Raw genomic sequence first — 17086 nt, 5'->3', positions numbered from 1 at the left:
GTACAGAGTCCCTCACTGGGAAGGAGAGGGATAACCCAGTCCTTCCAAAGCAATACTGCCACCTTCCTGAAACAAGCAGGACACAAGGGGATCGTTTTTCTGGACCACTGCATTCTTTTACAGTGAGCCAGCACTGTTTTTAAGACTCGTTTATGTGTTATTTTTAAAGACGGGGGTGCTGGGGGTAGAGAGATTATGGAGCTAGTGGCAGGATTGGGGAACATACTTTTCAAGTGATTCTAGGCTAAAAGTAAACTTTATGACTCTCTAAGTCTCATAAATTTTGTTCCTCTTAGTTCTTTCTCACAATTTAATTACCACCTCCTTGTCCTAGGGTGATGACACACATGATGCCAGTATGGCTGTGCTCATATTATTTTTAGGTGCCAGCTTTATGGAAAAGCTTTTCCAACAGGATGAAAGTGTCACTGAAGGGAATACCTGTATGAATTGTTCCTTAAATGTAAAGGTAGTTTTTACAGTGCTACTACAATACTAAAAATGGGCTGTAAAATTAGCAGATGCCAAATAGGCATATTTGGGTTACATTATTAGGTAGGATAAAATAGCCCAAGACAGGTTCCTGCTAAAGGGGAAGGACAGGTCAATGTGTTGTCTCATTCTGCCTACAAAAGCTGACTAGGCTAGTAGTGTTATCTGACTTCAACCCTGATGATGGTATAGATCCTCCACTTCACAGGAGGGGCAGCAGGTGATCTTAAGAGGCTCAGGGCAGGATGCCTAGAGTTGGATCTAAACTCCAACATGGAGCTGTTGCCTTGAGGCAACTGCTTCACTTTGCCTAAGGCACAATGTTATATCTGCTATCATGAGAAACGAGTGATGTATAAAGGAGTAAACCACAAAGAAGGTTTTGTTCTTGTCCTCTTGTTGTTGTATGCCTTCAAGCCATGTCTAACTTAAGGAACCCTACAGCAGGCATGGGCAAACTTTGGCCCTCCGAGTGTTTTGGACTCAGCTGTTAAGAATTGTGGGAGTTGGAGTCCAAAACACCTGGAGGACCAAAGTGTGCCCATGCCTGCCCTATAGCAACTCTATCTCATGTTTTTCTTGGCAAGATTTTTAAGGTTTGCTTTTGTCTTTCTCTGTGCCTGGGAATGTTTGATTTACCCAAGGTCACCCATTGGGTTTCCATGGCAAAGTGGTGATTCAAACTTTGGTCTTAATAGTTTATATTACACCATTCGGGCTCTTGCTTATTCTATACATACCAGCATTTTTTTAAAAAAAACTAGGATAAGTCTTCAGTAATGATGAGGATCTTGGAAGTAGATGATGAGTCCTTTTTGTTCAGTTTTGCCTTCCCTGCCATCCTCTTTAAAATGGAATTAAAGCACTGCATAAGCAGAACATAGCTAGCCCTTTGCATAAGAATTAGAATTCCGGCAAAATTGGGATTTTGGGATTATGGTTCATAGAATCCCACAGCCATACTGGCTGTGTTAGCTGGAGAACTCTGGTAGTCATATTCTAAAAAAGTTATGTTGATTTCCTTGCCCTTCGGGAACCTTGTCAGAGAATGCTGATTACACTACAGGAGAGCAAAAATAGTTTTTCCATATCGCTGTTCTCAAAGTCAGTAATCAGTAGTCTCCTTGTCACTAAGATATTTTTGTTTTTCAGAGGTTCCACAGCAACATTAGCTGTGTTGTCGAAGGCTTTCATGGCCGGCATCACAGGGTTGTTGTATGTTTTCCTGGCTGTATGGCCATGTTCCAGAAGTATTCTCTCCTGACGTTTCGCCCCCATTTATGGCAGGCATCCTCAGAGGTTGCCTGCCATAGATGTGGGCGAAACTTCAAGAGAGAACACTTCTGGAACTGGCCATACAGCCCGGAAAACATACAACAACCCTGAGATTTCTCCTGCACCCTAAGATTTTCAAAAGAGATACAAATCTAGTGCTCAGTTCTAGAAGCCTTATCACCGTGACAGCAAATAACTGAGTTACAAACCAATTTGAATGGACTGTTTTCACAGAAGTAATATAGCTGATGGATCACTTCAGAACATAGGTGGAGGCTTATACCACTCAGTGCACTTCCATCTGCACACACACAAAATAAAAGAAAACTCTACAGTCATTTAAAAAAACCCTCATGTGAGGAAGAAGCCTAATTTTCTCTGCGGAAAACATTTTTGTATCACATAATGCTCATTTATATTACAATTTTCAAAAAACAGGTTGCAGTGGAGCATCTGAGACATAGCTCTGCTGCCTCACTAACTGAGCTAGTGAGAGATAGGGATGATTGGCAGGGTAGTAGCTGCTATTAATCCCAACTACCCTAACTATTTCATTGAACCCAACTATTACCTGTTGGGATCAATAAAATGTGAAGTCCCAAATTTTGGATAACCTTTGAAAAAACCAAAAATCAAGTGTTTTTTTAAAGCCTATCTCTTTAACCCCCAAAACAGGGTCCTTAAACTTTTTAAGCAGAGGGCTAGTTCACGATCCCTCAGACTGTTTGGGGGCCGGACTATAGTTGGAAAAAATGATTAACTAATTCCTATGCACACTGCACATGTCTAATTTGTAGTGCAAAAAAAAAAAAAACCAAGAAAGAACAATGCAATATTTAAAATGAAGAACAATTTTAACCAATATATTTCAAAGGGAAGTGTGGTATTGCTTTTGGCTAATGGGATAGTCAAGTTAAGGCTGTTGTTGTGTGCCTACAAGTTGTTTCAGATTAAGGACAACCCTAAGTCTAAAGTTTAGGACAGGGACTGGGTGTATGTGCTTGGAGGGCCACATTCGGCCCACAGGCCTTACTTTGGGGACCCTTGTCTTAAAACAATGCTGAGGTTTTTCATCAATACATACTGGTTTAGAAGAGCTGGTGGTTGACTTATTCCTGCTTTCTGATTTATGTTTTAATTTGTATACCTTCCAGAGAAGAGTAGATGACATCAGCGTACAAAATATCCCTATTTTCTGTGTTGCGCTTAGAGTTCTTTTCACTATGAATGCCAGATTTCTTACTACCATTGAACCCTTCCTATTTCTAATTACCTAAGAAGAAAGGGAGATAGAACAAGAAGTTTGCTCTAACTAGTTTCTGGCTAGTTACTACAACTGGACATCCTTTTAGGAGATAGCAGGGATAGGTATCTGAAATTTCATTGAAAGTTAGGTATAAATTTATTTTTTTGAATCCTCAAAATTATTAATTTAATGTAAACAATTAATTGTGAATTGAGATTTAAACTTAAATGTATCTAATACTGTCTCCATGATTATTTTGGAAACTGTTTTAAAAATAGCTGATGCTAATGGTTGTTATCTACCATTTACAAGCAGGTAGGTTAGAAATATGATATTTTGGCACCTTGGGGTGTGAATTATTAATGAAAGCTCACAGGCCATAAAGAAAATATGTCCAAAATTATCAATTAGTTAATTAGGAATGGCATTGATATAATGCCAGTCAGGCCATCAAGGCTTGCAAAATCCTCAAAGCCCTCCAACAATCTTCTAATACAGTAGAGTCTCGCTTATCCAACACTCACTTATCCAACGTTCTGGATTATCCAACGCATTTTTGTAGTCAATGTTTTCAATATATCATGATATTTTGGTGCTAAATTCATAAATACAGTAATTACTACATAGCATTACTGTGTATTGAACTACCTTTTCTGTCAAATTTGTTGTATAACATGATGTTTTGGTGCTTAATTTGTAAAACCATAACCTAATTTAATGTTTAATAGGCTTTTCCTTAATCCCTCCTTATTATCCAACATATTTGCTTATCCAACGTTCTGCCGGCCCGTTTATGTTGGATAAGCGAGACTCTACTGTATGTGTAATGTATATGTAGCCTTAATTTATGCAAACAAAACCACTGATGTTAAAAGCCACCGGGGAAAATTGTACCTCCATTTTTTGCATAAAATGGTGCCCCCCTCCTATTGTAAAGATGAATGAGTGACTGACTAGCTGACCCCACTACAGAGTATCAACAATTAGTGAATACAAATAGAAATAAGTCTTTAGCAACTGCTTTTTCATCAACATATACATGTTTATTGAAATCCTTCCTGTGGCCACTTGCTCAGAACACCTGTTGGAAATTTCTTTGTATGGGAATCTTGATAACAGGTAATATTGTGCATAACCTGTGCAGACTAGTGGTCTGTCCATTATCTTGCATTCTTTGGTGATCTTTCGATGCAATTTCTGTAATGCATTATACCTTGGACTGGTCTAGTAGTTCAGAAACATCCAATGGTTAAAAACCTGTCTCTTTGACTTTTATCTCGTACTGATTCACAAGGTGGTCTGGGTATCACTCTAGGAGAGCTCCAGTTGTTTCTTGACATTCTGGCAAAATCCAGGGTAACCATTAAAAACCCTAAACAGCTAAAATGTAAATTATTTAAGGGAGGATTTCTTCCATATATACATCCCCTCCCTGGTATTAGAATCAAGTGGAGGGAGTCCCAGCACCTTCTGTAGTGAAGTGATTCCCTACAGGAAAGAGTGTCTTCTCTATGGTGGCACATTTTGATGACAATAGTGATGATGGTAAAACTGTCTCTGAAGTGGATTCAGTTGATCTTTTTATGTTGAAATAATTTGACCGATGGTAAAAGTTATATTTTGATAAGCTTTTGGGATCTTGTTATTTGCTTGTTATCCTTGACTTGCTTTGTTTCTTGTACATTTTGGTGATTATTAAATAATTTTAACTATTGCTATCTACTTTGCCTAACTGCAATGAATAATCTAGCTATAGTGAGGTGAGGTCCTGCCAATATCATGCCAAGGAGAAGCAAGCAAGACTTCTTTATGTGTTACTTAGGGCAAAATAAGGCTATTGCTTAGAGAGGGGGGATAAATCTGACATGTCCGAAATCCTCAGAAATGTTGCAGGCACAGAGGTTTCCCTCCCTTTGTTTGAATCAAAAGACTAAGGATTTGTGTGCATGTTTATTTTGTCTATTTTGCCACAGATAAATAGACAAACCTGAGGTCATCCTGACAAATTCCATAGACACAATGATTCTTTTTGCCTGCCTCCTTGTCTGCCAGGCTCCAAGTATCAATAGAGTTGCATTAAATCAATTGGGACAAAGCATAGAGGGTTTGCCTCCAGGGAAGTGCAGGGGGAGTGGGGAGACCATAGAGTTGTTGCTCCATGAAATACGGAAAACAGATTTCATTGCAGTACTGTAATTGGAAGATGCACTTCGGAAAACTGAAAAAATTATTTCTCCTCTGTTGGCCACCAGTGAAAGTACAGCTTGGGTAAGTTGCTGCTTTCTGATTGACTAACATGAGGAACAATGACATTGCTGGTCCATTGGCCTAACCCTACTGGGTAGCTCAGTTGAAGTGGCTCCGGAGGCTTGTTAGTATTGACTGGATCATCCTAAAGATTCCACTGAAGATCGATTGACTGTACAGGTGGTTCCATATTATGTTTTGTAGATAAACAGAGACTTCTAGCTTTCAGAACAAACTTCTGCAATTTAGTGACTATATTTTGCATCGCAGGCAATGAGACAACTTGGTGTTGAAGGTAGAAGATATGGGATTTACCATGCTTCTGCATTGTTCAGATCGGACCGTGGATGATACAAAAGCCACTCGCAATAAATCCTTCTTGAGACAAAAGGCATTCAGTGCTGGCTAGGTGCGTTTTGTACCCAAAGAGGAGAGCCCCATGTAGTTGAAGTTTTGCTACACATGGCAAAGGATGTAGGTGTCTTCTGTCATTATTTTCATGGAGAGCCACTGTGTACCTAATGATGCAAGAGCTGAGACCTAACTTATCAGGCCTGTAGCCAGGATTTTGATTCGGGGGGGGGGGGGGGGGGGGGGGCTGGGATTTTGGTTCGGGGGGGCTGAGTCTGGATGAGAGCGCGTCTACCCTAGCAAACCTTTTTTTATCATTATCCCAGTACCCCCATGCATATGGGATATATTGAGCATGGTGATCAGATCATGATAGGAATAAACATAACAGTTTAAATAATAAATGTAAGGCCTTTTCACAGACCACCCTGAGAATTTTGGGGGCTGGTGGTGAAGCCCCTCAAGCTCCCCCCCCCCCCCCCCCCCCCGGCTACATGCCTGTAACTTATGCATTTATATGCCTACCACAAAGTCCTGGTATCTGTATCTGTCTATCTATCTACCTACCTATGTACCTATCTACCTATGGATGACAGAGCTGGTCTCATTCACATCCCCAGTTGCAAAACTAGTGCTAATATTCATTTATTATTAGTGCATTATATTTCTCCCCTGAGTGTACTGCTTTAGCCGGAGTCATTTTTGAGAGCTAGAGCTAATAAGAATGAGAGACTGAAAGATATTGCTGGGTGTATGTGTGTGTGCGCATGTGTGTGCAAGAACCCGAGATGCTGAATACAAAAGTAAAGATCTTGTCTAAATGTTTGAAAAAGCATCCACTTCTTCAGAACAGACCTTTGTCTGAGGAGTGTGCCCTTTGTAATCTTAGCAATTTAAGAAATGTATATATTGAGGAAAGACAATGTTGCCATATAGGACATGGAAGTTGGAGCAAATGATTGATCTAATAATAATAAAACGTTATTTCTGTCCCTTTATGTCTATTTCTGTGCGGCAGTATAATTACACGCAGTAGTTGGAATATATGGTTTTATGATAAAATAAATGGCAAAGTGTAAAGTTAGAATATACTTTTTTGTATTGGATGTCTTCTGGAATCAGAGTTATCATTTTAGTTACACGTTGAATTGCCAGTTTGATATTTTAAAAGTATATTGAAAAAACTCTGAGTGGTTCCTCAAAATAGGCCAAAACATTTTTTGGTTTTGATCCCTACTCTTACTTTGTCATTCTTTGTTATTGTGTGTGATATTTTCAAGGCTGTTCCAAATGCACAATAGAAAAGACAATACACTTATAAGCTCCAGGTATAGTGGGTAATGTAGAAAGGAAACAGGTATAATAATCGTCCCACCACAAGAAAATGCTTACATATTACCACCTGACCTGTTAAGAGATAACATCTATATTTGTGATAATGCATTTACTGAATAATAATACTGAATCCAATAATATGAGAATACCTCCTTCTGAATGAATGTCATAGACAGAAGATTTTGAGACAGTAGAGGTATTTCTGTGGAATTAGTATCATAGAATTATTGGACTTATCAGGCCCAACTCAACCCCATACTCCCAAGACTAAATCTGCTATAGCTCAAAGAAATATTTTTGATTTCCAGAGACTTTGTGTTTGTTCATACTGAGCTAGATTATACACAAGCATTTATGTAGCTTGTCTACATTCTTTGGTAATTTTAGGATGCCATGCTAATTTCTTCGACCATGCTATTTTCATTGATGTGATACAGGAAGACTGAAAGGTCTCACAGGAATGGCATTAACAAGGTTAAGTCATATTTCATTTATGAATAAAGATCAGGGCCGGTCGGAGATAAATTTAAATATTAAGCGGGGGCGCTGAAAAGCGCCCCCCGCCGGCCCCGCCTCCTGCGCCCTGGCCCCGCCTCCCAACCAGCGTGCCCTGGCCCCGCCTCCCGCGCTGCGTGGGAGGCGGGGCCAGGGCAAATAGCATGGGAGGCGGGGCCAACCCTGGCCCCGCCTTCCACCCAGCGTGCCCTGGCCCCGCCTCCCACGCAGCGCGGGAGGCGGGGCCAGGGCACGCTGGTTGGGAGGCGGGGCCAGGGCGCAGGAGGCGGGGCCGGCGGGGGGCGCTTTTCACGCAGCGTGGGAGGCGCGGCCAGGGTTGGAAAGAGGGAGGCTTCGCCGCCCGGGGAGGGGAGGAGGGATCGCCTCCTCCCCTCCCCGGGCGGCGAAAGAACCAGGCTTCGCCGCCCGGGGAGGGAAGGGGGGATCGCCTCCTCCCCTCTCCGGGCGGCGAAAGAACCAGGCTTCGCCGCCCGGGGAGGGAAGGGGGGATCGCCTCCTCCCCTCCCCGGGTGGCGAAAGAACCAGGCTTCGCCGCCCGGGGAGGGAAGGGGGGATCGCCTCCTCCCCTCCCCGGGCGGCGAAAGAAGCCGGCTTCACCGCCCGGGGAGGGAAGGAGGGGATCTCTCCTCCTCTTCCCGGGCGGCGAAAGAGGGAGCCACAAGGCCAGGGCGCACTGGTCGGGCGGCGGGGCACCGTCAGAGCGGTGCCCCGCCTCCCTCCCAGCCTGACGGCGCCCCCCGGGACCTGCGCCCGAGGCGGCAGCGTCAATGGCCTTTATGGTGGGGCCGGCCCTGATAAAGATTTCTGAATTAAATATTATACATCAGCTGGCCTTGACTAGCTGTTTTGCAGTTTTGATGCTGAAAATGCATTTTGTGTTGTAGTGACCCTCATTTTACTATCTGCCCAATGGACACAGTGAAATGTCTACCTAATGCATGGATGATGCTATTCCCTTATCAGTGTTTAAGTAAAATTCAAACCCCAAACTGGTTGATCTCTTTGCATGGTTAGAAGGGTATGCCATATTAAAAGGCAGGCAGCAAAATGTTTTTGGCCAACTTTGTTAACCTACCCAACATCTTGGCATTGTGCCTTGGTCAATTTGTAGGGTCAGATTAACTTCTATGATTAATGTATGGGTTGCTAGTCTGGGAAGATGGATGGACCATCTCCATTACTATTCCGATCCACACTTTTAAAAGAATAATTCTTTGTGTCATCAACTGGTTCAAGATTTTATTTAAAGCACCCATCAAAGGAAAAAAAACAGAATGAAATTAGAAATACGCTCACATAGATGTCTTTATGACTCATATATTCAGTATCATGATAGCAATTTGGTTGCAGAATTCAATTATTTCAAGGTGTTCAGAAGAGTTGTTCACTATAAGTTTCCATATGACATTCCTGATTGCTTAGATTACAAAATGAAATGTTTAGTCATCACCGCTCTATCAAATCATCATATTTTTGTTTTGTGATTCAGCCTTGACTTGTCCTCGATTGTTTTAAGTGTTGATTTTGTTATATAAAAGTACTACTTATATGTTCCATTAGTTGAAGGCTTGACAGAGTGAGAGAAAGAAATCAATTACTTGCTGTCCATTTATTTCTGTAATGTCTACTGTTCTTATTTGTCTCTTCTTTTTCCTCTTCTTTTTTCTCCTCCTCCTCCTCTTTTTTTCTTCTTCTTCTTCTTTAAAAGTAATGGGTAAAGTGAGCTTGTACAAATGTAATAACCCCTCCCACCAAGAAGATCCCCCTAAACTCTATCAAATTCCTAATCAGGCATTCATTTTAGAAAAAATGAATAGTATCCCTTGTGATAACACATTTGTGAACTGGAAAAACTGTCTAAATGTTAGATCAAAACCTAGATTTACCATTCCCTGGATTTTCATGTGTGAGTAAATTCCACTTAAGTTGATGGGAATGTGTAGCAAGTGCGTGGGCTCAAAGCAGAGAGCAAACATTCACCATACCATTGAAATCCCAGAAGGTAAATGAATTGCATGACAGCAGCAACTCATCTAAGATTTCTTCCATGATAGGGACGATTGCAGTGAATGGGAAGTCTTTTGATTTATGTGCAGTGTGTTTTTTTAATGGTGTGGGAGCTTTGTATCTGGTACCTAAGACTGCATGAAACAGTCCACATTTTCCGTAAAGCCCAGGCCCTTGGAAAACTACTATCTTCCCCGGCACGCTCTTGCTGTCTTTCCTCCCATGAAGTGACATCACTTAAGTATGCAACAAGTTCCTTGACTAGTTCTGATTAAAGCAGCATGCAAACAGATGCTTTAATCCCTCGATAGTGCTAAGCCTGCACAGGCATAAACAAACCATGAGAGGTTTTCAAGAGGGTGTTGGTGCACCAAGGAAGCCATTTGTCTCCAGAACTCACTTCTTCAAGATGGTTTGTGGAAGTGGAAGGATTTTTTCATCCATTACTCCAAACAAGACCTGGCTTTGTTGAAAAGGACAGAGCTCCATATCCTTCACTGGCCTACATGGATTTGCTTTAACATTTCTGTCATGGTAATTTTCAATCCATTTAACTCCCTTCCCCTCTTTTGTTCGTTTGTTCTATATTGTGCACTAAATTACTGCAGCATGTTAGAAATCTATGCAGACTAGAATGTGTGTTACCAAGGACCCCCCCCCCCCCGAGTCCCCTGGGGGAGATAAGGTAGAACATAAATAACGTTTTATTATTTATTATTTATATCACATGGAGGTCTTCAATATGGGGAATGCATAGGGCAGTGGGGCAAATTGTAGGGCAGCGGGACGAATCCTTCACCTAGTGCCCTGCATCGGCCGCATCACTCACTTGCCCATCACATGCTAGAAATCGTATCTTTCTTGCTCCCACCCTGTCCACAGCATTTTCAGTCTGAACACAGGTAGTCTCCCATGTTCAGAGTTCCCAGTCTTAAAACACTTCGCTAATGCAGCCAGCATGGAGCCCCGCCGGAAGTAGCTGCGCATCATGTGATGATATTCGGCGGGGTCTGCGCTGGCTGTGTTGGCAAAGTGTTTTACGACTGGGAAATTTGGCAATGTGATAAGGTCATAATATGTTTCTGAATAAAGATATATTCAGAATATATGGGGGAAACTGGCATTTAAAAACCTATCGTAGGGAGATAACCACTGATACTAAGGAACAAGCTCTGTCCTCATCCTACATTAAGGACATGTCTATAAACTGAAGTCATTATATGGGAGGCAATTTAAATTCTTTCTAATGACCATCATAATAATGTAGTCAGCTATCATGTCACCAGCATATCAGCTTTTAGGCTGAATCATTTTGGTCATAAGAAAGTAAATTTCAGTACGAATAAAGCAAGATTTCATAGCTATGATGATAATGTTTTCCTTTTGACCTTCTAGGCAAGCTTATGATGTGCCATTATGAGAGCAAGTGGGAAAAAGCTGGATGTTCACTGTTTTGCGTTTGTCCTTCTCATAAGGGCAGAACTAGTCAAAGAGGGGATAGATGGTACTGAGGCTTCAAGACTGAAGTTCTTCAAGGTAGAGTTGGGGCTCCTGTGTAAGATAGTCCATTATTCTAGGACAACTTTCCATTTTGAGCCACAACAACTCTGTCATTGAAAGAGCCCAAGTTTGAGAGAATCTGTTTCATTCCTCAACCATAGTCAATCAATAGTTTGCTTGCTGTACTATTTATGCTTAACCCTACAGTTTTCTTTATGAGGAAGGCTGATTGGATATGTGAGCACTGAACATTAGAACGTATTCTGTTATTCCTCGGGTCAGTTTGACTTGTGTTTGGTCCAGCACTTTGCATTCTGGATTGGCCTCACAGAAGAAATACGTATTTAGTCAGCACTCTGTAGCCACGGATTCTGTATCTACAGATTCAACTATCCATAGCTGATTAAAAAAACAAACAAACCTAAAAACGAAACCTCTGATTTGCCATTTTATATAGGGAACACCATTTTACTATGTTTTTAGATATAATGGGACTTCTGCATCCATAGATTTTGGCACTCACAGGTGGGGGCAAATCCTAGGGATACTGAGGGCCCAATCACAATTTCATTTTTGTTTGTTTCTTGATGTTAAAATGTATACAGATCAAGGTTATCTTATTCCTGTTATTGCTAAATGCAATAGAATTACATTTCAGTTTTCTGGACTAGAATCAGTTTTTGTAACTCCTTTTTGAACTCTTCTTCATGAACTCTAAAATATAAATTACTACTAAAAATGGGAGGGAAGGTATCTCTTCCTTCACCTCTGAATACTATGAGTAACCACCACCCTTTAGAGTTGACTGTTACTAGCGAAACAGAAGCATTAATTCTTAATGTTAATAAGGAATGTGTTTAAAATAGCTCAGCATATTTTTGTAACTTTTCTGCCACTCTGCAAAATGTGATAAATTCACCCATTGTGTCTCCCTATTGTGCTGTAAAGTTTTACAGTGTGTTGGTGTGCGTGTGCGAGAGAGAGTGAGAGAAAAAGGAGAGAGTGGGCAAAGGGAAATAATCATTTGACCAAACTTCAGGTTAATTGGCTTAGTTTTAGTCAGAGAATAAGAAAACTGCATTCCACTAATAGGAAAGATCCACACTGCCGTTATACGAGGGTGATTCCTTTCTGCATGTGATAGAGCTCTAAACCTTCCCTCTGTAACAGCAGCGTCTCAGAGTTATTTGTGGCAAAAGTTAAAGCGTTCCCTTCCTGAAAGATGCACTCTCTCCCAGTTTTACAGTTGCGGCTGCAGCAGCGAAGAAGCAGAGAACAGCTCACCAACCAGGGAATCATGCCACGTGAGTATTTTGCTTTCTCATCTTATCTCTACTGCACCAACAGGCCCATGCAACCTCATCAGAGGGCCCGGTCACCCACCTCTGATAAAGACATTGCACCCTTCGTGGTGATTTCTGAAAACCAAGGCAGGCCTTTGTAGGTACATCATTGTAGCAAACAGCTCTGGACCTATGTTGTCTCCTTTTGCCAGTAAGAAAAAATGTGGCAGAGATTGTTCTTCTTCCACAATCCTTATCCTGAAAAAGTTGTAATGCAGCAGCAACTATTCTTTCTTTGTGGTATGAAGGTAATCAGTTGATTAAGCAGAACAGCAAGTTCAGCACTAAAGAGTGCATGGGATTTTTGCCCCACTTAATCAATTTGTAGCAAATCTAGCAGATTTCCTGAGACACAAAGTTTAAGATTTTTTTTTGAGCCAACAGACTTCTTAGAAGAGCCTTGAGAGGTTAGGTAGATCAGGGCTTCTTAAACTTTTCCACTCTTTTCTGCCCAAAATATTTTATCTGACCCCGGGTATATAGATAATAAAATAGGTATAAAAAATCAAACATTAACTGATAACAAATCAGCATTTGGAATGCTTGCTAAATAGGCCAATTTTCCTTTTTTATGAAGTAGAGCTGAAACATTTTCTGCATTGCTCACTGTAAACACTGCACAATGGTGCAGCCCTAGATGATGTCCAGAAAACTTTTACAGTTGCCAATTTTTTCTGGACCCCAACATTGAGCTCAGGGGATCCCATTTGGGATCAAGATCCACAGATTAAGAGGTTTGGGATATATTATAATGTATCCTTTGTATGGCCAGGTTGTGAAGGGCATAGGGTACCTTGCAGAACCCCAATGAGGTGGGTCATTCTTATTCCAATGTTTTGCAGATGGGGAAACTGAGACTGAAAGAGATAACAGCTTTCCCAAGGCCACCCAGTGAGTCCATGGTCAAACTAGTATCTGAATCCAGGTCTCCCAGCCCATGCACTCTCCTTGCTGAAGCACACCGATCCTTGAGCCACACACAGTGACTACCTAAAACTTTGTTGGGCGCAGCATGATGTTAACTTCTGCTATTGCTTCCCTCTTAAGACCACCTCCTGCAAATAAATGTTCTACATTGCTGGCATGGAATGCCTGTTGCTTCCAGACAAGGGTGCATGCAGCAGTTTGGCATTTTCAGAGGGCATTTCAGTGTATGTGGAACAGGTACAGCATGTGTAGCATTGTCAAGTGGATCCACACAGACTGTTTATTTAATGTGTTGCCCAAAGTTCTTGGCAGTTTTCTTTCTATCCCATTATCAGAACAGGCTGTCATGTTCTACAAAAATGAGGTGTCATTGGTGTTTGCCAACTGTCAAGGGATGATCGGACACCCCATAAAAGTATTTGGTTTACCCCCTAAAAGGCATTTTGTTTCTCAAAGAAAAGGTGAGGAGAGAAAATGACAAGGTCTATGGAAACAAGAATAACAGCCTTTGGTTTAGGCCCCAGATGCAAGAAGGTCTACACCATCTTTCAAGACTTGAACAACACACCTTCATCTCACTGCTCTCTTGGAGTTCAAAACTGTTCATTTTAGTGGTTCATCACAGCTAAAATAAAAGCAATGACATTTCCTTACTTAGATTTTCTAAAGCATACAAAAAAGAATTCAACAATTCTTTAGGTTTTCCAGGGTGGAGGGGAGATTGGTTTGGTCAGACTACCTATATATATATATTATATATATATATGCATTAAATTTATCAAAAGTATTTAGTCATTTTCTGTCTTGATATGCTTTTAATAAATCTCTCTAGGGAAATGTAACAACTGAAATTGTGTTGAGCACCTTTAAAATTACAGTATTGTGGGAATAGATGTCAGAAATTCATCTACGTATTCATTGGCAATAATGCCCATTATTGAAAAAAGTTGAGATTTACACTCAAACTCATCCAATTTGTTCAGCCAATGGCCGGGAATGTGAGATGGTTGATGCTAAATGGCTGTGAAGCTGGACTGGAAACGATTGCGCACACCACATATAAGATGAGCAGAAATGAAATACCTCAGAGCCATAGATGGGCTCCCACAATTATTAGTCGAGGCTGCAAATGGAAAGGAGTATCTGAAAAGAGTAATTCAGTTCTGTATGAGAGAGGAACCAGGATGTGTATTCTAGGATAATGCCTACTGTGACATTGTTGAAAATGTCAGAAGCTATTTAGAACTATTGGTTTTTTTCCTGGTGGTTCACAAATGTGAACAGATTTAATCAATAAGTGAACTAAAAGTCATCTGAATAATTAACTAAGATTATGAGGCACAAGTATTTCTAATTACTTGCCATCATTTAATATGCAAAAGGTAATTTTTATGCTGGCAAATCATTTATTTATTTATTAAGGAGATTTCTATCCCGACTTTCTCCAGGATGGACCCAAGGCAGCTCACAACATATTTAAAAACATGCATACAAATAATTAAAAAACGTAATCAAACAAGTAATAGAGGTTCAATAGTCCCCCAAAACCTTCCGTATTATTAAACATTAAAAGTTAAAATCAGTCTAAAATTCCCCGTATCCATAAGTGCCTGGCTTCAGTTAAAAGCTGCTTTGAAGAGGAAAGTCTTCACGCCTTTCGTAAATGTCATGAAGGTGGGAACCAATCTAATTTCTTCTGGTAGCGAGTTCCACAATTTACTTTCTCTAGTGATTTTTAAGTGCATGTTGGCTAGGGACTGTGTCGAGATAAGGATCTCCTTGTTAGACCTTAGAGGTCTACCTGGCCTGTATAAGGGGACAACGTGTCTCAAGTAACCTGGACCTAAGTCATGTAGTGCTTTATAACCCTATTCCTGAATCAGTCTTATGCAAGATGGAAGTACTGTTGGTCTTGCATAAGACCGATTCAGGAATAGGGTTACAACTTGAGCTGGACGTGGTCACACTCCCCCTGAAATCCCAGGTTCTCAATTTGGGACTGATTCTGGATTCCGCCTTAAATCTGATTTCAGGGAACACATCACTCCACTGTTGAAACAGCTCCACTGGCTCCCGATTCATTTTCGGGTCCAATTCAAGGTGCTGCGCCTGTTTCTGGAGAAATCTGACTTAGCCACCATGGTACACGCACTGGTTACATCCCGACTGGACTACTGTATTGCACTCTATATGGATCTGCCCTTGAAAAGTGTTCAGAAAACTCCAATGTGTCCAGGGAGCCAGTGGAGCTGTTTCAACAGTGGAGTGTAAGTAACCTGGCTGCTGTTCCCTGGACACATTGGAGTTTCTGAACACTTTTCAAGGGCAGATCCATATAGAGTGCAATACAGTAGTCCAGTCGGGATGTAACCAGTGCGTGTACCATGGTGGCTAAGTCAGATTTCTCCAGAAACAGGCGCAGCGGGCACACATGTTTTAGTTGTGCAAAGGCAGTCCTGGTCACCACCTCCACCTGGGCTTCCAGATTTAAGGCGGAATCCAGAATCAGTCCCAAACTGAGAACCTGGTTTACCCTCATCAAGTCCATTACTGACCCCAGGCATCAGTTCAGGTATGGGATAGCCTCCTTGGCATCCGCTGGAAAGGAGTAGTAGAGCTGAGCATCATCCGCATACATATGATACCAAACTCCAAAACTCTGGATGATATTTCCCAACATTTGCATGTAGATGTTAAATAACATTGGGAATAAATATGAGACCTGCAGGACCCCACAATTCACAGGCCATGGGGCCGAGCAGGACACCCCAACATCACCTTCTGAAGGTGGCCAGAAAGGAGAGACCAGAATCACTGCAATACAGTGTTTCCCAGTCCCATCCCTACAAGTCTCTTCAGAATGATTCTATGGTTGATCGTACTGAAAGCTGCTGAGAGGTCCAGGAGGACCAGCAAGGTTACACACCCTCTATCCAGCTGTCTGTGACCAACGCCATGTCCCAGCCAAGCCAGGTTGAAATGGATCTAGAACATCATATGGTTGTTAAACTTCTCTGCTGCCATGGTAAAACTCTTTGTAACCCTCCTCCTCCTCATGTCAGTCTTTTAAGCTAAAAAGGTTTAAAACCATATGATGTATGTGCCTTATGAAATTGTAGCATAGAATTACTAGCTTTCTGGTTACATTTCTCTGTGAAAACAATATTTATTTGACCATAATAACAGACATGCAATAGTTTTCCTCACAAAACAATAGCAAAACAATAACCCCTGTGAACTGTGAATCAACAGACACTCAGTAGTAGGGCCTTTGGCATATACCATATGTGCTTCTCCCTTTTGACCTGGCATTGTAACTTCCAATTTAAATGTCCATTGTTGCCAGCACAAAGAAGAGCTGCCACATTTGGCCAATGCCAAATGCATACTGTGTTAGATGATCCTCTACTATCCCCTTCCGTCCGTCCTTCCTTCCTTCCTTCCTTCCTTCCTTCCTTCCTTCCTTCCTTCCTTCCTTCCTTCCTTCCTTCCTTCCTTCCTTCCTTCCTTCCACATAATTCTTCACGGCAAAGAGCAAACTAGCCATGTTGGCTGCATGAAAAAATCCTCAATCTCTGTTAGCATAATACTTTTATTCGGTTATCCAGAATGACAGCTTTGGGGGGCTCCAGATCCCTTCATCAGGCAAATATTTGCAAAGACAATTTTGAATGGGTGAGAAAAAAAACTGACATGTTGTTGAAGCCATGGCATCCACAAGGTCTCAGTTTTGAATTGAAATGGGAGACATCTATAAATATTCAAGTGAGGCTCTACCAAGTGATGTGATTGTTTTTGGTTTCACGTGGAGCAGCCTCTAGAAATCCTTGTGTTCGTCATCCCATGG

The 17086-nt window shown here is 41.4% G+C and overlaps 1 protein-coding gene across 5 annotated transcripts in view; it reads left to right on the top strand.

The window, feature by feature from the left end:
* The window catches only part of myocd (myocardin), a 296181-nt gene that overhangs the window by 250818 nt on the left and 28277 nt on the right, over positions 1-17086 (top strand). For 3 of the 5 annotated variants that reach the window (XM_016991316.2, XM_062970675.1, XM_008104318.3), the window contains one exon: positions 12208-12273. In XM_016991316.2, the coding sequence (XP_016846805.2) occupies positions 12208-12273 (66 nt within the window). Of the gene's footprint in view, positions 1-12207; positions 12274-13154; positions 13204-17086 lie in introns of all 5 variants that reach the window. The other 2 variants (XM_016991317.2, XM_008104320.3) reach the window with 1 other exon arrangement.

This window comes from Anolis carolinensis, chromosome 2, assembly GCF_035594765.1.
Source record: "Anolis carolinensis isolate JA03-04 chromosome 2, rAnoCar3.1.pri, whole genome shotgun sequence".
NCBI classification, from domain to species: domain Eukaryota; kingdom Metazoa; phylum Chordata; class Lepidosauria; order Squamata; family Dactyloidae; genus Anolis; species Anolis carolinensis.
Note: the sequence above shows the minus strand (reverse complement) of the source record. Positions and strands in the feature narration are given on the sequence as shown.